This window comes from Danio rerio, chromosome 24 (genome assembly GCF_052040795.2).
Source record: "Danio rerio strain M-AB ecotype USA chromosome 24, GRCz13ab, whole genome shotgun sequence".
NCBI lineage: Eukaryota > Metazoa > Chordata > Actinopteri > Cypriniformes > Danionidae > Danio > Danio rerio.
The window spans coordinates 10,247,501-10,269,681 of NC_141044.1; the positions used below are offsets into that span (position 1 = coordinate 10,247,501).

At 37.9% G+C, this 22,181-nt stretch overlaps 2 protein-coding genes across 3 annotated transcripts; both read right to left on the reverse strand.

Annotated features, from left to right (window-relative positions):
• Window positions 1–11,396: 11,396 nt before the first annotated feature.
• zgc:171977 lies at window positions 11,397–14,111 on the reverse strand. Its single transcript, NM_001102647.2, has 3 exons — window positions 14,000–14,111; window positions 13,862–13,920; window positions 11,397–13,763 (listed from the first exon to the last, which is right to left on the reverse strand). Exons 1-3 carry the CDS (start codon window positions 14,050–14,052, stop codon window positions 11,461–11,463), a joined length of 2,415 nt encoding a protein of 804 aa, NP_001096117.2. The 5' UTR covers window positions 14,053–14,111; the 3' UTR covers window positions 11,397–11,460.
• A 2,628-nt stretch (window positions 14,112–16,739) lies between these two features.
• On the reverse strand, window positions 16,740–19,704 carry LOC100537597 (uncharacterized). Of its 2 annotated transcripts, XM_087309290.2 has the most exons (4): window positions 19,598–19,704; window positions 19,460–19,518; window positions 18,269–19,345; window positions 16,740–18,199 (listed from the first exon to the last, which is right to left on the reverse strand). In XM_087309290.2, exons 1-4 carry the CDS (start codon window positions 19,648–19,650, stop codon window positions 17,046–17,048), a joined length of 2,343 nt encoding a protein of 780 aa, XP_087165416.1. In that variant the 5' UTR covers window positions 19,651–19,704; the 3' UTR covers window positions 16,740–17,045. The 2 variants fall into 2 exon arrangements, with proteins under 2 accessions (XP_087165416.1, XP_087165415.1); XM_087309289.2 differs by having other exon boundaries at window positions 16,740–19,345.
• Between the last annotated feature and the right edge of the window lie 2,477 nt (window positions 19,705–22,181).

The following is a 22,181-nucleotide window of genomic DNA, read 5'->3' on the forward strand; positions in this document are numbered from 1 at the left end:
ACAGACAGACATACAGATAGACAGACAGATAGATTTATGGACAGACAGAGAGAAAGAAAGATAGACAGACAGGCAGATATATAGACAGGCAGACGGACGGACGGACGGACGGACGGACCGACCGACAGACAGACAAACAGACAGACAGACAGGCAGGCAGACAGACAGACAGACAGAGAGACAGACAGACAGACAGACAAACAGATAGATAGATAGATAAATAGATAGATAGATAGATAGATAGATAGATAGATAGATAGATAGATAGATAGATAGATAGATAGATAGATAGATAGATAGATAGATAGATAGATAGATAGATAGATAGATAGATAGATAGACAGATAGACAGATAGATAAAAATAAAATACCACATAAAAATGTAAATAAATAAATGCAATTAATAGCGCATCCCAAATGATTATTTAGGAGGAATAAAACAAAAGGAAACAAGTTTTTTTGAAACAAGCGATTGTTGAGTAACGGGAATTGTAATTAACTGGAATTTCAAACCTGAACTAACCTCAAATTGGAACAAAATGAATCAATCAGTGACATAATCTAGTTAACCAGGGTGTGCTGTACATCACACATCTTCAGTACATGCCCTAATAACATATTTTGCAGCCAGTCTCCTCCGACATTACTGCACTCATCTCTCCAGAGGAAAAAAGTCTCTTCCTCAAGTTGAGAGTGAGAGCTGTTCTCCTAGGAAGTGACCTTTAAGTTCCATTTGGTGCAGAGGTCATGGTGGTGTCTCATCTGACACACTCAGATCAGCACGCACTCACTCACTCACACACACACCTATGTCAGCCCCTCACCCCAGTTTGAGTCTTTCAGCCTCCTGAACCTGCTTTCGACACTTTGCCATCACAGCACATTATTTATTAATATCTGTTGTTGTACGGCTGATTTTGACCTGTCTTTTGAGAGGCTTTGGTTTCTACTAATGCTTCACAGCACAGTCATTATGTTACAATAGCTTTGTTCACACATTATGCCTGGTACAATTACCAGACAATTACCATACTGGCTCTAATAAATACAAATATATGCTGTTTATACAAAAATAGCACTCCATATTTTATCAGTTAGATAGGTAAGATTCAGAGCTTTCTGCATCAGGTAATTTGTAAAGCTGAATAAGAACTTAGTTATAGGAACTAGCCACCAGACTGGTCCCAGAGTTGCATGGATTTGCCCAGTCATGCATTGACACACTGCATACTTACTGTAGGTCACAGGCCAATCCTGTTGTGGCAAATTAGACTATTCCGAACAAATTTAGTTCTACCAAAAGTTTCTGTACCTTAAATAGTTCTCAGTTACTGCAGGTCCAAAATGGGCATTTTTCTTCCAATAGTTCTAGGAACTATGATAATGTAGGAGTCCATCTATTAGCCCAATGGCGAAACTAACAGCATGGTCGAAGGTTTAATGCATGTAAGCCATTTCTAGTGCTTCTGAAAAGAATTTTATTATTTATTAGAATTTATTTATATTCGTTTTTTAGCTCCGAATTCTCCAATTTAAATGATCCTAAAATTTAGATTGTATTTCTAATTGTAAGAACGGATCACATTCATCATTTATGATTTAATTTAGAGTTTTGATATTTTCTGGGGTCCGATATTCTAAATTGTACGTTTATTAGGGACCTATGTTGCTCAGAGTTCTATGCCCCGCGTTTGTGCTTCTTCTAGCGGACAATATGTCAGCACTCTGAAAATAGTCAGAGGATGCAGGATTAACTAATATTTAATAGGTTGGTTGCATAACGCTCACCTAATCCATAAATAAACAGATTTTTAGCCAAGTCCATACAACTTGCTGCTTCCAGTGATCAAATGATTAAAAGGTCTACATGTTATCGGCACGCTATGGCTACGAATAATCAAATGTGCCTATTAATCAATGTAATTTATGTCATACTATAAAGGTAACGGAGACTCCTCATAATCTACTGGATACAATGAATTCGCAAAACTCCAGAATTAATCAAAACTTAACATTTTATTTGTCGGGTAAAATTGTATTCTGCCAATTACATAATAAATCATCAGGAAGCCAATTCACAGATGAGACTAACAATATAACATTCATTAATCAAAGATAAATCAAAGAGTTAGAGATGCATACCTGACCAGAGAAATACATTGCAGCATAAGTTTCAGAGATGCTGCAATGGGATGTCTTTTTACAAGATCTCACATTGTCCTATAGCAAATCTTACCTTATATACTCAAGTCAAAACAAACAGCCATAAATTCAAGACAATAGAGGTATCACAGAAACCCTGGCCTGGTGAATTTGAGGACTTAACCATCTCTCAGGAGGGAGAGCATCTTATCAAGATCTTATCAAAGTTAAAAACCAAATCAACATATACCAGTGAAATATTACTGAAAAATTAAGACCACTTTACCAATCACACTGAGACATTTAAAATGATACCAAACATGAATATAGTGCTGAAAGATACACCATATTAAAACCTTGAACATTTTATGTGAAATGTGTTCTAGTTAGAAGGTAACATAAGGGTCAATAAGGGGGGCTTGAGGTGGAAGGAGAAGGGTGACTTTCTCGCATTACCCCCTGCTGTAGTGTAGCTCTGTTTCTTCAGCCTGTTTGGATTGTCAACAGTGATTTGAATAGAACAGTTGAACAACTGGTTTCTTTATCACTTTTCAGATTAGAAAGTGCATTGAAGCATTGCATCTTGTCTCATGAAATTCCATAACAATTCTCAGGGTCTGATATTTTGGATTTAGCCATCTTACAATAATCAAAAGCTCTAGATGGTCATTCCCAGCTGGCACACAAGATCATAAGATGTTAATCTTAAGGCTTGTGCACACCGAGACGTTTTTTTGCTCACGTTTTCTGTTGACGTTTAACGCCTCGTGACTATATAAAGGGCGTCAATGTGATTGTGCACACCAACACGCAAAACATCATGCGCAAAAGCGTCATTTAAAAAAAAAACTTCTCATGCTCGATTTTTTTTATTTGACACGTTAAAACCTTGTCCTCCAATCAGATTGACACTTTATTTCATGAACGTGGAGCTGCTTATTGCTCTGCTGAACAATAATAATTACTTCATCGCTATATCTGGAGCTGCTGCTTGAACCATCTATGCTTGTTCGAGTCACCAGTAACTTTAACAACAAGCGTGTGAACTTTCTCTCTTCCTCTTCTTCTGTGTTACAAGCAGATGTCGAAAGTTGTGTAGTGCCATCTAACGTCAAGGAGTGATTTTGCATACTCTTCTGCTTGATGCCAGTGAAAATCGCTTGATTTTAAATGCGGAAAAACTTCTCGTAAAACGCTGACGATAAACGCAAACGAAAAGCATCCCGGTGTGTGGTCAGGTGACCAAATTCAATGTTTAGCAAGCGTCTAATGACAAAGTTATTTTGACGTCCAATAACAACGCCAAATTACGTTGATATTTGGTTGATTTTAGGTTGTGTTGTAAAGTGACCAAAATTCAACGTCTTATAGATGTCAGTGGTAATGTACACGCGTCATGGTGTAACATGATTAGACGTTGATATTCGGTTGATATTAGGTTGGACGTTGGACATTGACTTTGGCCTGACATTGGCTTCTGTTGTCAACCCGATTTTCATTTCCAAACAAAATCCAACATCCCCACGATGTTGTGGTACAACATCATGACATCATGTTGACGTCCTGCGCCTGCAGAGTTCATTAGATATGATCTGTAGAACCTTTGCCCTTTCTTGAGTTGGAGGTTGCTGTAGAAAGGCTGCATCAAACAGCTATACGGAGATTGGACAATGACAATAAAACACTAGTCAATTTAGTTTTGGAGGTTTTATGGCTAAATTTGACCAGCCTGGTGGCCAAACTACATTGAACATTCTACCAGTAAGAGTAGTGTGTGAAGGTTTAATTAGCAGGGTAATAGCACAGTTCTGCTTAAAATATTGCAATGCACAAAACATTATGGATGACATCAAGTTATAAAAAGAACAACTTGTTGGTGTGCATCTCACTAGGACATCTGCGACCAAGATAACAAGTCTTTGTGATGTATCAAGAGCCACGGTATTCGTGGTAACGTCAGCATACCACAAAGAAAGATGAATCACGCCCTACAGGAGTAACTGTGGATGCAAGAGGAGGCTGTCTGAAAGGGATGTCTTGGTGCTAAAACCAATTGTATCCAGAAATCATAAAACCACAGCTGCCCAACTCACAGAAGAAATAAATGTGCATCTCAACTCTACTCCTTCCTCCATCTGTTGGGAGCTCCACAGGCTCCAAATTTATGGCATTTAATAAAAACGTGAATCCTAAAATATGAAAGATTGCTAATATACAGAAATTTCTTACAGTGCAGCGACTGTCATAACCAGCAATAAAAGTCGTGTAGTCTGAACAGGGTCTACGTCTAACAGACCTAGAGAAAAGTCATATTGTTTGTCCATGTGACGTTACAATAGACCTCTCTGCTGGGCGACAGATGAATTTCATTACATGACCAGCACAAAGTCATTATAGGGCTTTTGTTTTAAGTGATTCTACTGCAGAAAGAACAATGGCTAAAGGTCTTCTTCCGGCTTTGATTCTGCCACGTCTTTCATGGACTGTGAGATGGTGATTCAGTTTCTCCAGACCTTTGCCACGGTCAGCAAGGGGACACAAGGTGAGAAAGAGATCACAACAGGACAAGCGTAGACCTGTCTCTCTCACTCTGTCTTGTCTTGCCCTCTGTAAACCACTTCCCTACTCTCTCTCTTTTTTAAAGTCTCTGTTTCAACAGAATTTCTAACCTGCATCCCCATCTCCTCTCCCCCCAGATCGATCTTGGCATGCTGGCGCAGCCTGACGTGGGCAGGGGGGCGAGAGGGAGTGCTGGCCCTTCCTCTAAACCTCATCACCCTCACAATCCCCCACCGAGGCCTGAGAAGAAAGCCCTGCTGGGGATACAATCAACAAGTTCTACCTCAGATCTTAGCCAATTCAACAGACTTCATAATCTAGCATTTTTGTTGCTGTTGTTGGAGAATCCAGATATTTACTGCAGTCCTTATGCAGAAGCAAATGCAAATAGTACAGTATACACAACCCTACAAGGCAGCATTTACTTTCTTGCTTACTCCATAAGTCGTTTATATCGAAGTTGATATTTAGAAGCACCATGTTGGTGTTTTGTAACATCTAATTTTTATGAACTGGGTCGCTAGCTCAATGCTCAACCCCCAACCTGGAGGACCAGTACATACACACATACACCACAGACATTTTAGCTTACCCAATTCACTTACATCGCATGTCTTTGGACTTGTGGGGGAAAATGGAGCACTCCACACAGAAATACCAAAAGGCCCAGCTGTGGCTTGAATCAGTGTCCTTCTTGCTGTGAGGCGACAGCGCTACATAGTTGTAATTCAATTTATAATGACTTTAAAACACATCACCAGGTATATGTATGCTTTTAATATATAAATTAAATTTAGTTTGATGTTTATAAGGGAAAGTTTCTAATAATAACACATTTTATTACATAATATAATTTAGCATAATATTGTTTCTCAGTTTATTAGAATATTTAAACATATTAATGTTTAAAAAGCTAATTAAAAGTAATATGTTTTACCTAAAAGTGCTAACATTTATACAAGCATTTAACTTCAATAGTATCTGGATGCAGCCTTGGTGATGTAAGCTGAGACTACATATCTCAGTGATGCAATGTCAGACAGAATGCACTCACTGGAGCTAATGACATCACTGTGAGGGGTAGGGTTACGGGCGGTGTTACAAGTCTGCATCCAGACCCCTCTCTTTAACTTAACTTTTTAATGAATAATGTTTATAATATATGTAAAGGAATTATACACATTTTTTATAATTAGTGAAGATAATGTGTATGCTTACACATTTAAGCAGTGGTGTAAAGTAACAAATTACTAATACATATAAAAGTGTGTACTTTGACCTTCCCTTGAGTACATTTTTAGGGCAGTATTGGTACTTTTACTCCACTACTTTCATTCAACCTGCAGTCACTAATTTATTTTTTCTTGTCTATGAGGATTAGAAAAATCATTCCTGTGATTCCGGTAAATTGCATCATAATTAACTACCTCAAGACATGGGTGATTTATAATGTCAGAAAACTGTTTGGAAGCATTAAAAGTGTCCAAGACCATGTCCAAAACTGTTTTAACTGCATGTCACTGATGAGAAGATGATAAATGTTTACTGTATGATGACCAAAATAGCCTCAAACACCCAGCAGGCATCACATGACGTCAGATTGACGTTGTACCCCAATGTTGTGGGGACATGGCATTTTGTTTGGAAATGAAAATCAGGTTGACGTCAGAACCCAATGTCAGGCCTATGTCAATGTACAACGTCCAGCTAAAATCAACCAAATATCAACGTCTAATGATGTTACAGCTTGACATTTTGTGGATGTTACCACTATGACATCTATCAGACGTTGGATTTTGGTTGCCATACCTGACGAATAAATGTCAGTATTTGACGTAAATATGACGTTGGTTTAAGATGTTGGCTCGACGTTGATTTGGTCACTTGCTAACACAACCTAAAATAAACCAAAGACCAATGTCATTCGACGTTGTTAGCAGTGTTTTAAAGTAACTAATTACAATTACTCAAATTACTGTAATTGAGTACTTTTTCAGGCATTGTTATTTACTATTAGTATTAAAAATGTGCACTTTTACTCTACCTTGAGTACAGTTTTAGTGCAGTATTGGTACTTTCACTCTACTACATTTCTTCAACTTGCAGTCACTATTTTATTTTTTCTAGTCTATGGGGATTAAAAAAATCAGTTCTGTGATTCCTGGCCAATCAAATCACACATAGAAGGTAAATCGCATCATAATGAACTACCTCAAGACATGGGCGATTTATAATCGCAGCAAACTGTTTGGAAGCATTAAATGTGTCCAAGATGTTCAAAATCTTTACACGCATTGACCCAGAGACTGTTTAGATGCATATCACTGATGAGAAGATGACAGATGTTTACTGTATGATGACCAAAATGGCCCTAAACACCCAGCAGGCACAAAACGTCAACATAATGTCAGATTGACGTTGTACCCTAACGTCATGGGGACGTTGCATTTTGTTTGGAAATGAAGATCGGGCTGACGTCAGAACGTCAGACCGACGTCAATGTCCAACCTAAAACCAACCAAATATCAACGTCTAATGATGTGGCACCTTGACTTTGTGTGGGGGTTAGACGTTGGGTTTAGTTGCCATACCTGATGAATAATTGTCAGTATTTAATGTCAATATGATGTTGGTTTAAGATGTTGGCTTGACGTTGGATTTTGGTCACTTTCTAACAACCTAAAATCAACCAAATATCAACTACATTTAACGTCATTATTGGACATAAAAATAATGTTGTCCTTAGACGCTGGCTGGACTAGGAATTTTGGTCACCTGACATCACAACCTAAATCTAACCTAATATTAAAGTTTTATGACATTGTCTGCCTGCTGGGCAAAAACTTGATGCACTCCTGAATGCTACGTTTACACACACATGCACAAATGACATGTAAACGCATCAGCTTTTACAGCGTAATACTCACTACTCATTACTCTTGAGTACTTTTGAAATGTCTACTTTTTACTTTGAGTTATATTTTTAGCAGATACTTTTACTTCAATTGCACTACATTTTTAGGCAAGCAGTATTACTATTTGAGTATGATTTATCAGTACTCTTTCCACCACTGGTTATTGGATATCAAAATAACGTCCTTAAATCTAACCTAATATTAACGCCTTATGACATTGTGTGCCTCCTGAGCAATAACTAAATGCACTACAGAGTGTTACGTTAACACACATCCACACATTGCATGTAGATGCATCAGCTTTTTAAAGAGCAATACTCACTGCTCACTACTCTTAAGTACTTTTAAAAGATCTTATTTTTACTCATACTTTGAGTAAACAGATATTTTTACTCGACTTGCACTACATTTTTAGGTATATTTAAGTATTGATACTTTTACTTGAGTATAATTTTCAGTACTTTTTCCACCACTTTATTTAAGGTACAAAAATATATAATAAAGTTACTTAATTGCTTAATATCTGCAATTAATAATTGCATTAAATCATTAAAAAAATGAACTAAATAGAGACATTTCAAAACTATAAATCCAGCTGAAGATTTTGCTGGATGCTCATATTTGTAATTTAAGATACAGTACATTTGTGGAATAAGAATTTTGCTATCATTTAGTATTCTCTACCCAGAATCATACTTCAAGTGTAAACAAATTGTTATCCTATAGTCCACTTAATTTCAATAGTCTACATCATTTGGTCTATTCAGTTCCAACTCATATTTTCCTATTAAGTGAACATGCTATATTTATTCCTTAATCAAGTTCAGCAAATGCTTGCCACAAAGTAATGAATACCCTTTATTTTATGCCTCATGTTAAACTGCATGCTTACTTTTTGATTAAGCGAGCTATTTTATATTCATGACCAATGCATAAATCACAAACAAACCTCTTTGTTATGTCCGTGGCACCGAAGGGATACTAATTTTCTCAGAAAAGAGGACTAATATGGTACATAATTCTCGTTTAATGTGGGAATTGGGCCTGAACCAGACAATTATCTCCCAGCGGAGAAAGACAATGTCTTATTTCACTTACAGAGCTATTCCCTATAATTAGGATGCACCCCAGCATCAGTGCTGGCCCGATGCCCTCAGTGGCAATTAGTATTTATTACACAGTTAATGACCATGACATGTAAAACTCAGTGAAGTGGTAAATTTAGAGCAGTCAGCGGTACTCAGTGGCTTGCTGCTAAATGTCGGGGAGTAGCTGTTTGCCAAAGTGTTCTACCTGTGTTGCAACTAAATTAACCATCTCATGAATGCACAATAACACATTTGATCAAATGGGATATTTGAACAATCTCACTTGGTTTTTCTTACTGCTCCTCTCTCTTTTACTGTATTTTTAACTGATTGATTTGCATTTAAGCTTAAAATGTCTATATCTTTTATCAAAGAAGGTGTTAAAGGGGGATTCATTTATTAAAAATGAACCCTTCTTTATCTACGATTCACTAATGCACTGTCACCAAGCTTAGGATTTTTTTTTTCTTTACAATCTACTCAGCAATGATTTATTGATCGTAGCTTCTTCCTTCAGACTAAATTAGCAGCCCTTCAGAAAATCACATTTTCTCACCTCTCAAATGTGTGTGATCCTGGATGGGGGTTGACTATGATTTGGAAAAACAAACTGGGTGCCTTTGGCCAATTCTGCCTCATTTACCAACATTTTACATTTTATTTAGTATTCATTCTATAATTTTCTTTCAGCTTCGTCCCTTTATTCATCAGTGGTCGCCACAGCAGAATGAACTGCTAACTTATTCAGATATTTTACACAGCGTATACTCTTCCAGCTACAACCCAGTACTGGACAGAGGTGGGTAGTAACGAATTACATTAACGTCAATACATTTACTTGAGTAAAACTGTTGGTTTTTGAGAAACGTTACATTTAAAGATGTCTAGTGAGTTTATCAAATCAGGTCACACGCGGCCTCAAGTTCACCCCAAGGATAGTTTGATAATGATGCACGCTGCACATCGCAACAGATACTTGAGTTACAGCTCCAACCTGAAAAAAAACAAAAACAAAACAAACAAAAAAACAGCGATAAGTGTCAACAATATGCCGATTTGAAACTTATTAATGATAACTATGGGAAACTGCTGTTTATTGGAATACCTGATATCCCTCACATACAAGTCATTCACAATGTTACCCATTGAAAATATAACATTTATGTGTGTATGGTCAGAATTATTAGCCCTCCTGTATATTTTCCTTCTGTTTAACATAAAGATTTTAACACATTTCTAGTGGGCGCTGCCATTTGAATCTTTTTGGCTTGAGACTTCCGGTCTCATTAACTTCTATTCATTTTTTGATGTTAAAAACTGCTCGTTACGTTGCTTGATGTTGCAATTTGATATTTTCTTATTATATTATTCTACTTGGTCTGTATAGTCATGCAAACATTTGTTTGTAGAGCAAGTAGTTTGACCGATTTCTGCTGTTTATTATTTCTAGTCATTTCTCCCATAGACGACTGAATCGGAAGTTCTAAGACAATCGCGAAAACAGATGCACTTCCGCATTTTAGAATAAGGTCAATAGATTCATTAACTAATATCTTATAACTGATTTCTTTTGTCTTTGCCATGATGACAGAACATATTACACAATATTTTTCAAGATACAGTATTGCTTAAAGTGACATTTGAGGGCTGCACAGTGGCGTAGTGGGTAGCACGTTCGCCTCATAAGAAGTTTGCTGGTTCAAGCATCGGCTGGGTCAGTTGGTGTTTATATATATATATATATATATATATATATATATATATATACACACACATGAAAAGTATCTACAGTAGTAACTTTTTTTCATCAGATACTTTACTCTTACTCGAGTAACTTTCAAGATTGTTACTTTTACTTAAGTAGACATTTCTGCAAATAATTGTACTTTTACTTGAGTATAGATTTTGGATACTCTACTCACCTCTGGTACTGGGAAACATCCATACACACACACTATGAACAATGTCATTCATTCATTCTCCTTCAGCTGAATCCCTTTATTTATCAGAGTTCGCCACAGTGGAATGAACTACAAACTTATCCCGCATATGTATCAGCAGATGCAGCCACAACAGAACACTGCAAAGCAATAATACACAAACTATGGCTAGTATATCTTATTCTATTAAGCTATAGTGCATGTCTTTGGACTGTGGAGTAAACAGGAGCACTCAGAGGAAACCCACACAAACACAGGGAGAATGTGTAAATGCCACACAGTAATAGTAACTGACCCAGCTGGGACTCGAACCATTAACTTTTTTTTGCTGTGAGGCTGCAGTGCCAACCAGAGCCACCATGTGGCATTTTTAGTTATATTTTCTTTTATGCAAATCAGTTTTTACAGCACAGACTGGATGTTTAAAAAAAAAAAAAAAAAAAAAAAAATAATAATAATAATATTGATTTGGGCCTAGCAAGAACTCATACCGGCAACCTTGCTGGAAGGTGACAGTGCCCTAACAACAGTTCAACCATGCCACCTAATAATCTAAGCACCAAAGTAACTTGGTCAATTAAAGTTCTAGTTGCTCACTAGTTAGCTCACTTAAGGTTTCAAAATGATAAATCAAATGGAGGATACTTTTTAAAAAAAAAAATAAAAAATAATAATAATAATAATAATAATTCGCTTTGCTCAACTATGAAACAAAGGGAAAGGAGAGAATAAATAAAAGCAATTAACACAAATCCATAGACAATAAAATTTATTGACATCAGAAAATAAACAAAATCAGGAAACAGCAAACACAAACTAGGACTTGACTTGTTGCAACAGCTTAAGCAACTTCCACGATGAATGCCTATTGCTTCCAGCAGGTCCAGGAGCATTTTGATCTGTGACAGTCTGATAATTCAACTGGACTGGAATTGGAAGTTCAGGTTGCACTGATTGTAACAACGACTTAAAGTTTGAAACTACTGGGGTGCTCGAGGTTTGGGAACTTGATGGCACCACCACTGAAGAGGTCTGGGACACAGGCAGGAAGACTGTCTCATAACTTGAAACTACCTGCGGCTGATTGCTGGTCTGCACTGGCACAGCTGAGGAAGAGCTGGACTGCGTGATAGACAGACTAGCAGGGAGCATTTGAGGCTGGGAAACAAACTGTACAGGAACAGAAGACACCTGGTTAGGAAGAACTTGTGCCTCAAAGATGGAATACTCCAGTTTGTTTGGCTTCACTATGGGCCAAAACAGATCTTGCCATAGCTTGGCTGGAGGCTGGTAGCTAGGCTGCTGCAATGGTCTTGAAGGATGACCAGTGGGCTGAGATACTAAAGTATAACTCACTGGTCCAGGCTTGGGATGAGACAAATCACTGGGTTGGATCTCTAGCACACCTGGCTGTTCACTTTGAAGCACAACAGACTGCAAGCTAGGATGTCCAGAAAGATGTGCTGGTCTGAAGGTAGATGTGAGGGGGCTAGGGAAGTTGAGATCCACAGGAATCGGGTCACTGGGCAAAACAGGCTTGATAACCTGAGCTGGGTTTGGAAGACGGTGTGAAGATGGAGAGTGAGGTCTCCGCTTGTAACCGTGCTGTGGTAGCTCATGGCATGAAAAAAGTTTGGAGCCAATCTGATGAATCCCATGGGACTGCACTGGCTTGAAAAGGGTTTGCCCATTCTGGTTGACAACATACTCATAGTTGGACTGTCCTGCTTGCAGATGGCTTGGTCGAGCTACAGATGAGCTGACCTGTGCTGGCTGTTGGACACCCAACTGTGCCACCAACTGGTAGCTAGCTTGTGCTGGTTGTTGGGAAGCAGACTGGGCCTCTGCCTTGTAGATTGCTTCTGCTAGTTGTGGCACCGTGGGCTGGCTAGCAGACTGGTAGATTTGTGCTGGTTGTTGAACAAACTGGGGCCCAGACTGGTAGTGGGTTTGCACTGGTATTTGGCTACTGGACTGATCTACAGAAGTAAATGTTAGTGTCTGGAGAGGACTAGTACTGGAAGGCTTGGACCCAAAGTGGGGTTTACCTTTGTGGTGCTTGAGAGGAGTCGGTCCACCTGGCTGAGCCACAAAAACATAACTTCCATCTACTGGCTGTACATTATTTGACTGGGAAACCAATTGGCCTCCCGGTAATAGCTGCTGGCTGGAGACCTGGGCCACAGAGGCATCAACTACCTGTTGAATTAGCTGGCCACTGGGCTGGACCACAGAGATGTCAATGACACTGGGAGTGTGTATGATGCTTGGTTGATTCACAGTTTGGCCACTGGGCTGGGCTGATTGCTGGCTGCCTGACTGGCTTAGAAGTTCATAGCTAGCCATAGCTAGGCTACTTGGCTCACTACCATACTGTAATAGTGATAAGCTGGGTTGTGAGGCTTTGGAAGGTTTCGAGGAGCTAATTGGTGCATTGTGAACTGGCCTTGAACCAGTTTGATGGTGGGGTTTACCTTTCAGAGGTTTAAGAGGCCATCTACCAGATGGCACTGCAGACTGGAAGCTAGTCTGAAAAATCTGTTGGCCACTGGGCAGGGATAACTGCAAAGGATTAGACTGGGCTATGGTTCCAGAACTTGTTGGTTGCTCACTGCTGGACTGGGAAATAGCCTGCACTAACTGCTGGCTGCTGGGTTTCACCACAGACGTACTGCTAATTTGAAGTGGAATTGAGGAAACTACCTGCACTGGCTTAGAAACAGAATAACTGCTTTGCTGCAATGGGCTCAGGACAGAAGAACTGGTTACTTCAGAGCCTTGGACAGTAGTTGACGGACTTGAATCATATCCAGACATGCCCATATTCACTGCATTTCCCACAGAACCATAAACAAGACTACCAGTTCCAACCGAATCAACATAAAATCCTTGTTTGTTAGAACCCGACCCTGGTTTTCCACTTGTCATGAGAGCGCCTGAAGAGCCAGCCTGAGAGCTGTAGCTTCCCATCTCAAAGCCCCATTTATCTTTGCTGACTGGTCCAGCTACAACATTTCCACCATAAAAGTCAAGGACACTTTGTTTCACCTCCTGCATGGACTGGCTAGGATTATTAGATCCAAGATGGCCTCCACTGCTGCCAGGGCTGTACGAATAAACTACAAAAAGAAAACCAATTAACAAAAACTGGTTTAAAGAACACTTGCTTTAATATTAATGATAATAATAATAATAATAATAATAATAAATAACCTACCAGTTGCAATATCATCGTAGTCACATGCACCAAGGGCTAAAAGTACTGCTAAAGAGTAACTGCAAGAGATAAACAGTCATTTTAATTACAAGGTAAAAGGTAAAACACACAATTAAAACCACAAGAAAAACAACATACCTTAAAATCCACATTGTTGAAACACACATAGTAAACCAAGTCAAAACAACCATCCAATTCCCTCAGCACAGAAGCTACAAATTAAAAGAAAAGCTTCACCAAACAATACAGTGCTACTTTGGATCTGGCCTTTTTATAGTGTGCAACTACCAGTCAGTTGGCTAGAAAATTGCCTCAGACCAATCGGTTGTCACAGAAATGTCTAATGGATCATTATTAGTTTCAGGTGTCAGTTGTTGCATGTTATTTTCCTGGTATGTAATTTCATAAATAAATTTATACAAACTAATTAGCTTTTTATGTCTTGGAAAAGAGATAAACATATTCTTAAATGAAAACGTATACTTTCTTGATTTAAAAAAAGTAAAAGAAAAACAAAGTATTTCACATAATAAATATATACATTTCTGGTTAACTGAATATCAGCAAAAGTCTGCAATTGGCCAATTTACTTAAAATGTGTGTAGTTATATTCAAAACGAGATCCTCTTCAATTCATGCTAACTTATATTCTGCTGAATTGGTGTTTGCTAAATGCAGGTATGCTGTTTTGTGGATCTCTAATCCTGTTCGCAACATAATCACAATAGAGGCAGATAAACATTAAACATGGAACATTATTTTCTGTTAACTAAGAAAGAAGAGCGTTCAGTGGGTGGAGAAAAGCAAAATACATTAATACTGTATGTCTGCAAAGAGAAGAGATGTCCAATACTCAAATCTGTAGTGTGTTCTACTGCAGAAACACTTGCTTCTTCCTCTTGCAAATATTGTTGCAGTCAACATACTCTATATTATACCATTCCATAAAGTTTTACTTTAAATAACTATCCCTGTCTTATACTGTAGTTTACAATTGCCATATTTGCTTATTGCATGTAAAATGCATCATAGCCCTTTAAGTAAAATCACTGCAAATTAATGTAGGCATGCAATAATGTGACATGTCTTATGTAGAAAAGTTGAACAAGACCATGATAATATTGATAACTGTGATCATTTTGGTCACTATAATCATATTACAAAATGTTTTTTACACCGTTGCATCTCTAGTGTCCAGTTATTAAAGCTGATGCACATTTGAACATTTTATTCAACATTGTAACAAAAACACAGATACACAAAGTTTTATGTAAAAGTCAGTGTTAAGTAGAATGCTTTCACATCTTATTTTTGTCATTAAGGCTATTTCATGATGTTCAGTGGTGTATTGAAAGCTGCATGGGTCCCAGAAAGAGTGAATGCAGGGCTTCTTACTTCAACAGTCACAACAGTGCATACAAGTGCCATTATTATACTTATTAATGTTTTTTTACTATGAGAATGCAATAAAATCGTGCTTTTTAAAAACATTTTAAAAGCTTTTCAATTTATAACTTATAAAAAGTTAATGAAATAATTCAATCAGCATTTCTCATGTCCATAATGCCCCTTTCTGCAAGAATTTTCTAGCATCAAGTCTACAATTACCATCTGATGCTTGAACTGGCGTTCAGTGCTGAGAATAGCTTTGAAAAGCCTGTCCTGGCTCATTGTGGTCAAACGACTTGTTTAAAAGCATCAAAGTGAAGCTGAAACGTACCAGCACATTAAATGATTTTGTTATTAGCAGCAAAAATAGTTGAAAATAGGCTAATATTTAATCTTTGGTCATACAGATAGTGTAAGACATTTTTGATACTGTGAAAATTCTAGATATTATGAGTGAGAAAGAGAGGGAGAGGGAACAAATAAGATGTGCTTTGAGGCATGCAGTTCTTATTTTAAATTTGGTTTTAGGTATTTAAGTGAAGAATTTCATGTACTATGTGGGATTTAATGCATTAGTGTACTCTCCTTGGTCATTAATTCAAGTTGAACAATCATTTTATTCAGTTAATGATAGATTTAACAAACATCAGACATGGACTAAAATGAACCCTAACATTTGCATTATGCATGTCCTACATTCTGCTATGCCACTGATGATGTTACAACTTTACCTGGTTGAAATCATGTTATCTGAATCCCAGGATTTGGTAACTAACACATACCATCGAATGAACAAAAAAATGAACATTTTTAAAGATCATGGTTGCGTTTCATGCAGATTTTTCAGTTACAATTCATATTGTAAAAAATTTTCTTATCTGGGGTTGGGCTGTGAAGTTGGGTCTGTTGTGGAATATCCAACTAGATCTCTTGAGGGAACATAACTATTTTATGTATTTTCAGAAAAGTTTATGCTTTTTAAAAGGAAGCGGGTCCCTAAACCCCACTCTAACTCTGAAAAATAAGCAAATAATACTAAAAGAGATCATACAAATGATATGAATTAGCCACTAAATTAAAAAGTCAATGCTTCCCGTGAGATTGTGGGTGGACGGTCTCATATAGATGTTTTGCTAATCAGACATTTCACACAATTAATTTTATTGCAATCAGTCTTCAAAAACAAGAATAATATTCATTTTCCTTTAGCTAGTCCCTGATTTATTCGTGATTACCCACAGGGGAATGAACCACCAACTATTTTGGCATTTATTTTTACATAGCAGATACCCTTCCAGCTACAATCTAGCTCTACACTAAGAAACACCAAATCTACACACAAACGTAATTAATCCTTTACCATATGTCTTTGGACACTTTTGTTAAAATTAGGTTCTGTTCAGAGTTAAATGAGAAAACTTAACCACATGAATAATTGCTAGATATTCATCTGCTTTATGATGGAGAATCAGACAATATAATCATAATGAATGTAGATTTAATTATCATTTAATACATTGATTCAATTATCGTGTGTGTAACAGCAGTTCATTTTACAATTTGTGGTTTCATTACTCATGTACTTCAGTGTCAATAATCCTGATTTTTTTCCCGTGAGGATGGACAGACAAGGGGAATAAACTCTTTACTGTAAAATCTATTTCTTACTCTCAAAGCTTTTTTTTTTTTTTTTTTAAACAAGAAAACAAAAAAACTAGGTCCACACACAAATACATTAACAATAATTTATTGACATCAGAAAGCAAGCATAAATCAGGAAACAGCAAACAAACACCTAGGACTTGACTTGTTGCAACAGCTTAAGCAACTTCCATGATGAATGCCTATTGCTTCCAGCAGGTCCAGGAGCATTTTGATCGGTGACAGTCTGATAATTCAACAGGACTGGAATTGGAAGTTCAGGTTTCACTGATTGTAACACAGACTTAAAGTTTGAAACTACTGGGGTACTCCAGGTTTGGGAACTTGATGGCACAACCGCTGAAGAGGTCTGCAATACGGTCTCAGAACTTGACACTACCTGAGGCTGATAGCTGGACTGCACTGGCAAAGCAGGGGATAAGCTGGACTGAGTGACAGACAGACTAGCTGGGAGCATTTGAGGCTGGGAAACAAACTGTACAGGAACAGAAGACACATGGCTAGGGAGAACTTGGGCCTCAAAGCTGGAAAGCTCCAGTTTGTTTGGCTTTACTATGGGCAAAAACAAATTTTGCCATAGCTTGGCTGGAAGCTGGTAGCTAGGCTGCTGCAATGGCCTTGAAGGATGACCAGTGGGCTGAGATACTAAAGTATAACTCACTGGTCCAGGCTTGGCATGAGACAAACCACTGGGTTGGATCTCTAGCACACCTGGCCGCTCACTTTGAAGCACAACAGACTGCAAGCTAGGATGTCCAGAAAGATGTGCTGGTCTGAAAGTAGTTGTGAGGGGGCTAGGGAAGTTTAAATCTGCAGGAATCGGGTCACTAGGCAAAACAGGCTTGATAACCTGAGCTGCGTTTGGAAGACTGTGTGTAGATGGAGAGTGATGCCTCCGCTTGTAACCATGCTGTGGTAGTTCATGGCATGAATAAAGTTTGGAGCCAATCTGATGAATCCCATGGGACTGCACTGGCTTGAAAAGGGTTTGCCCATTTTGGTTGACAACATACTCATAGTTGGACTGTCCTGCTTGCAGATGGCTTGGTTGGCCTACAGATGAGCTGACCTGTGCTGGCTGTTGGACACCCAACTGAGCCACCAACTGGTAGCTAGCTGGTGCTGGTTGTTGGGAAGCAGGCTGGGTCTCTGACTGATAGATGGCTCCTACTAATTGTGGCACAGTGGGCTGGCTAGCAGACTGGTAGATTATTTGTGCTGGTTGTTGAACAAATTGAGGTCCAGACTGGTAGATGGTTTGTACTGGTTTTAGGCTACTGGACTGATCTACAGAAGTAAATGTTAGTGTCTGGAGAGGACTAGTACTGGAAAGTTTAGACCCAAAGTGGGGTTTACCTTTGTGATGCTTGAGAGGAGTCGGTCCACCTGGCTGAGCCACAAAAACATAACTTCCATCTACGGGCTGAACATTATTTGACTGGGAAACCAATCGACCTTCTTGTAAAAGCTGCTGGCTGGAGACCTGGGCCACAGAGTAATCAACTGCCTGTTGAATTAGCTGGCTACTGGGCTGGACCACAGAGACGTCAATGACACTGGGAGTTTGTATGATGCCTGGTTGATTCACAGTTTGGCCACTGGACTGGGCTGATTGCTGGCTGCCTGACTGGCTCACAAGTTCATAGCTAGCCATAGCTAGGCTATCTGGCACACCACCATATTGTAATATTGAGAGGCTGGGATGTGAGGCTTTAGAAGGTTTTGAGCTGATTGGTGCATTGTGAGCTGGCCTTGAACCAGTTTTATGGTGGTGTTTACCTTTCAGAGGTTTAAGGGGCCATCTACCAGATGGCACTGCAGACTGGAAGCTAGTCTGAAAAATCTGTTTGCCACTGGGCAGGGATAACTGCAGAGGGTTAGACTGGGCTATGGCTCCAGAACTTGTTGGTTGCTCACTGCTGGACTGGGAAATGGTCTGCACCAACTGTTGGCTGCTGGGTTTCACCACAGACGTACTGCTAATGTGAAGTGGAATTGAGGAAACTACCTGCACTGGGTTAGAAACCGAATAACTGCTTTGCTGCAATGGGCTCAGGACAGAAGAACTGGTTACTTCAGAGCCTTGGACAGTAGTTGACAGACTTGAATCATATCCAGACATGCCCATATTCACTGCATTTCCCACAGAACCATAAACAAGACTACCAGTTCCAACTGAATTAACATGAAATCCTTGTTTGCTTCCAGTATAAGAATCGGAGCCTGGTTTTTCACTTGTCATGGGTGTGCCTGAAGAGCCAGCCTGAGAGCTGTAGCTTCCGGTCTCAAATCCCCATTTATCTTTGCTGACTGGTCCAGCTACAACATTTCCACCATAAAAGTCAAGGACACTTTGTTTCACCTCCTGCATGGACTGGCTAGGATTATTAGATCCAAAATGGCCTCCACTGCTGCCAGGGCTGTATGCATAAACTACAAAAAAAAAACCAATTAACAAAACCTAATTTAGTAAAAGAACACTTGAATAATAATAATAATAATAATAATAATAATAATAATAATAATAATAATAAACCAATAACCTACCAGTTGCAATATCATTGTAGTCACATGCACCAAGGGCTAAAAGTACTGCTAAAGAGTAACTGCAAGAGATGAGCAGTCATTTTAATTACAAGGTAAATGGTAAAACACACAATTAAAAACACAAGAAAAACAACATACCTTAAAATCCACATTCTTGAAACACACATAGTAAACCAAGTCAAAACAACCATCCAATTCCCTCAGCACAGAAGCTACTAACTTAAAGAAAAGCTTCACCAAACAATACAGTGCTACTTTTGATCTGGCCTTTTTATAGTGTGCAACTACCAGTCAGTTGGCTAGAAAATTGCCTCAGACCAATCGGTTGTCACAGAAATGTCTAATGGATCATCATTAGTTTCAGGTGTCAGTTGTTGCACGTTATTTTCATGGTATGTAATTTCATTAATACATTTATACAAACTAATAAGCTTTTTATGTCTTGGAAAAGAGATAAACATATTCTTAAATGAAAACGTATACTTTCTTGATTTAAAAAAAGTAAAAGAAAAACAAAGTATTTCACATAATAAATATATATATTTCTGGTTAACTGAATATCAGCAAAAGTCTGCAATTGGCCAATTTACTTAAAATGTGTGTAGTTATATTCAAAACGAGATCCTCTTCAATTCATGCTAACTTATATTCTGCTGAATTGGTGTTTGCTAAATGCAGGTATGCTGTTTTGTGGATCTCTAATCCTGTTCGCAAAATAATCACAATAACGAGGCAGATAAACATTAAACATGGAACATTATTTTCTGTTAACTTAGAAAGAAGAGCGTTCAGTGGGTGGAGAAAAGCAAAATACATTAATACTGTATGTCTGCAAAGAGAAGAGATATCCAATACTCAAATCTGTAGTGTGTTCTACTGCAGAAACACTTGCTTCTTCCTCTTGCAAATATTGTTGCAGTCAAGATACTCCATATTATACCATTCCATAAAGTTTTACTTTAAATAACTATCCCTGTCTTATACTGTAGTTTACAATTGCCATATTTGCTTATTGCATGTAAAACGCATCAAAGCCCTTTAAGTAAAATCACTGCAAATTAATGTAGGCATGCAATAATGTGACATGTCTTATGTAGAAAAGTTTAACAAGACCATGATAATATTGATAACTGTGATCATTTTGGTCACTATAATCATATTACAAAATGTTTTTTACACCGTTGCATCTCTAGTGTCCAGTTATTAAAGCTGATGCACATTTGAACATTTTATTCAACATTGTAACAAAAACACAGATACACAAAGTTTTATTGAAAAGTCAGTGTTAAGTAGAATGCTTTCACATCTTATTTTTGTCATTAAGGCTATTTCATGATGTTCAGTGGTGTATTGAAAGCTGCATGGGTCCCAGAAAGAGTGAATGCAGGGCTTCTTACTTCAACAGTCACAACAGTGCATACAAGTGCCATTATTATACTTATTAATGTTTTTTTACTATGAGAATGCAATAAAATCGTGCTTTTTAAAAACATTTTAAAAGCTTTTCAATTTATAACTTATAAAAAGTTAATGAAATAATTCAATCAACATTTCTCATGTCCATAATGCCCCTTTCTGCAAGAATTTTCTAGCATCAAGTCTACAATTACCATCTGATGCTTGAACTGGCGTTCAGTGCTGAGAATAGCTTTGAAAAGCCTGTCCTGGCTCATTGTGGTCAAACGACTTGTTTAAAAGCATCAAAGTGAAGCTGAAACGTACCAGCACATTAAATGATTTTGTTATTAGCAGCAAAAATAGTTGAAAATAGGCTAATATTTAATCTTTGGTCATACAGATAGTGTAAGACATTTTTGATACTGTGAAAATTCTAGATATTATGAGTGAGAAAGAGAGGGAGAGGGAACAAATAAGATGTGCTTTGAGGCATGCAGTTCTTATTTTAAATTTGGTTTTAGGTATTTAAGTGAAGAATTTCATGTACTATGTGGGATTTAATGCATTAGTGTACTCTCCTTGGTCATTAATTCAAATTGAACAATCATTTTATTCAGTTAATCATTGATTTAACAAACATCAGACATGGACTGAAATGAACCCTTACATTTGCATTATGCATGTCCTACATTCTGCTATGCCACTGATGATGTTACAACTTTACCTGGTTGAAATCATGTTATCTGACCCCAGGATTTGGTAACTAACACATACCATCAAGTGAACAAAAAAATGAACATTTTTAAAGATCATGGATGCTTTTTATGCTGATTTTTCAGTTACAATTCATATTGTAAAAAATTTTTTCTTATCTGGGGTTGGGCTGTGAAGTTGGGTCTGTTGAGGGAATATCCAACTTGATCTCTTGAGGGAACATAACTATTTTATGTATTTTCAGAAAAGTTTATGCTTTTTAAAAGGAAGCGGGAGCCTAACCCTGGAAAATAAGCAAATAATACTAAAAGAGATCATACAAATGATATGAATTAGCCACTAAATTAAAAAGTCAATGCTTCCCGTGAGATTGTGGGTGGACGGTCTCATATAGATGTTTTGCTGATCAGATGTTTCACACAAATAATTTTATTGCAATCAGTCTTCAAAAACAAGAATAAAATTCATTTTCCTTTAGCTAGTCCCTGATTTATCCTGATTACCCACAGGGGAATGAACCACCAACTATTTTGGCATTTATTTTTACATAGCAGATACCCTTCCAGCCACAATCCAGCTCTACACTAAGAAACACCAAATCTACACACAA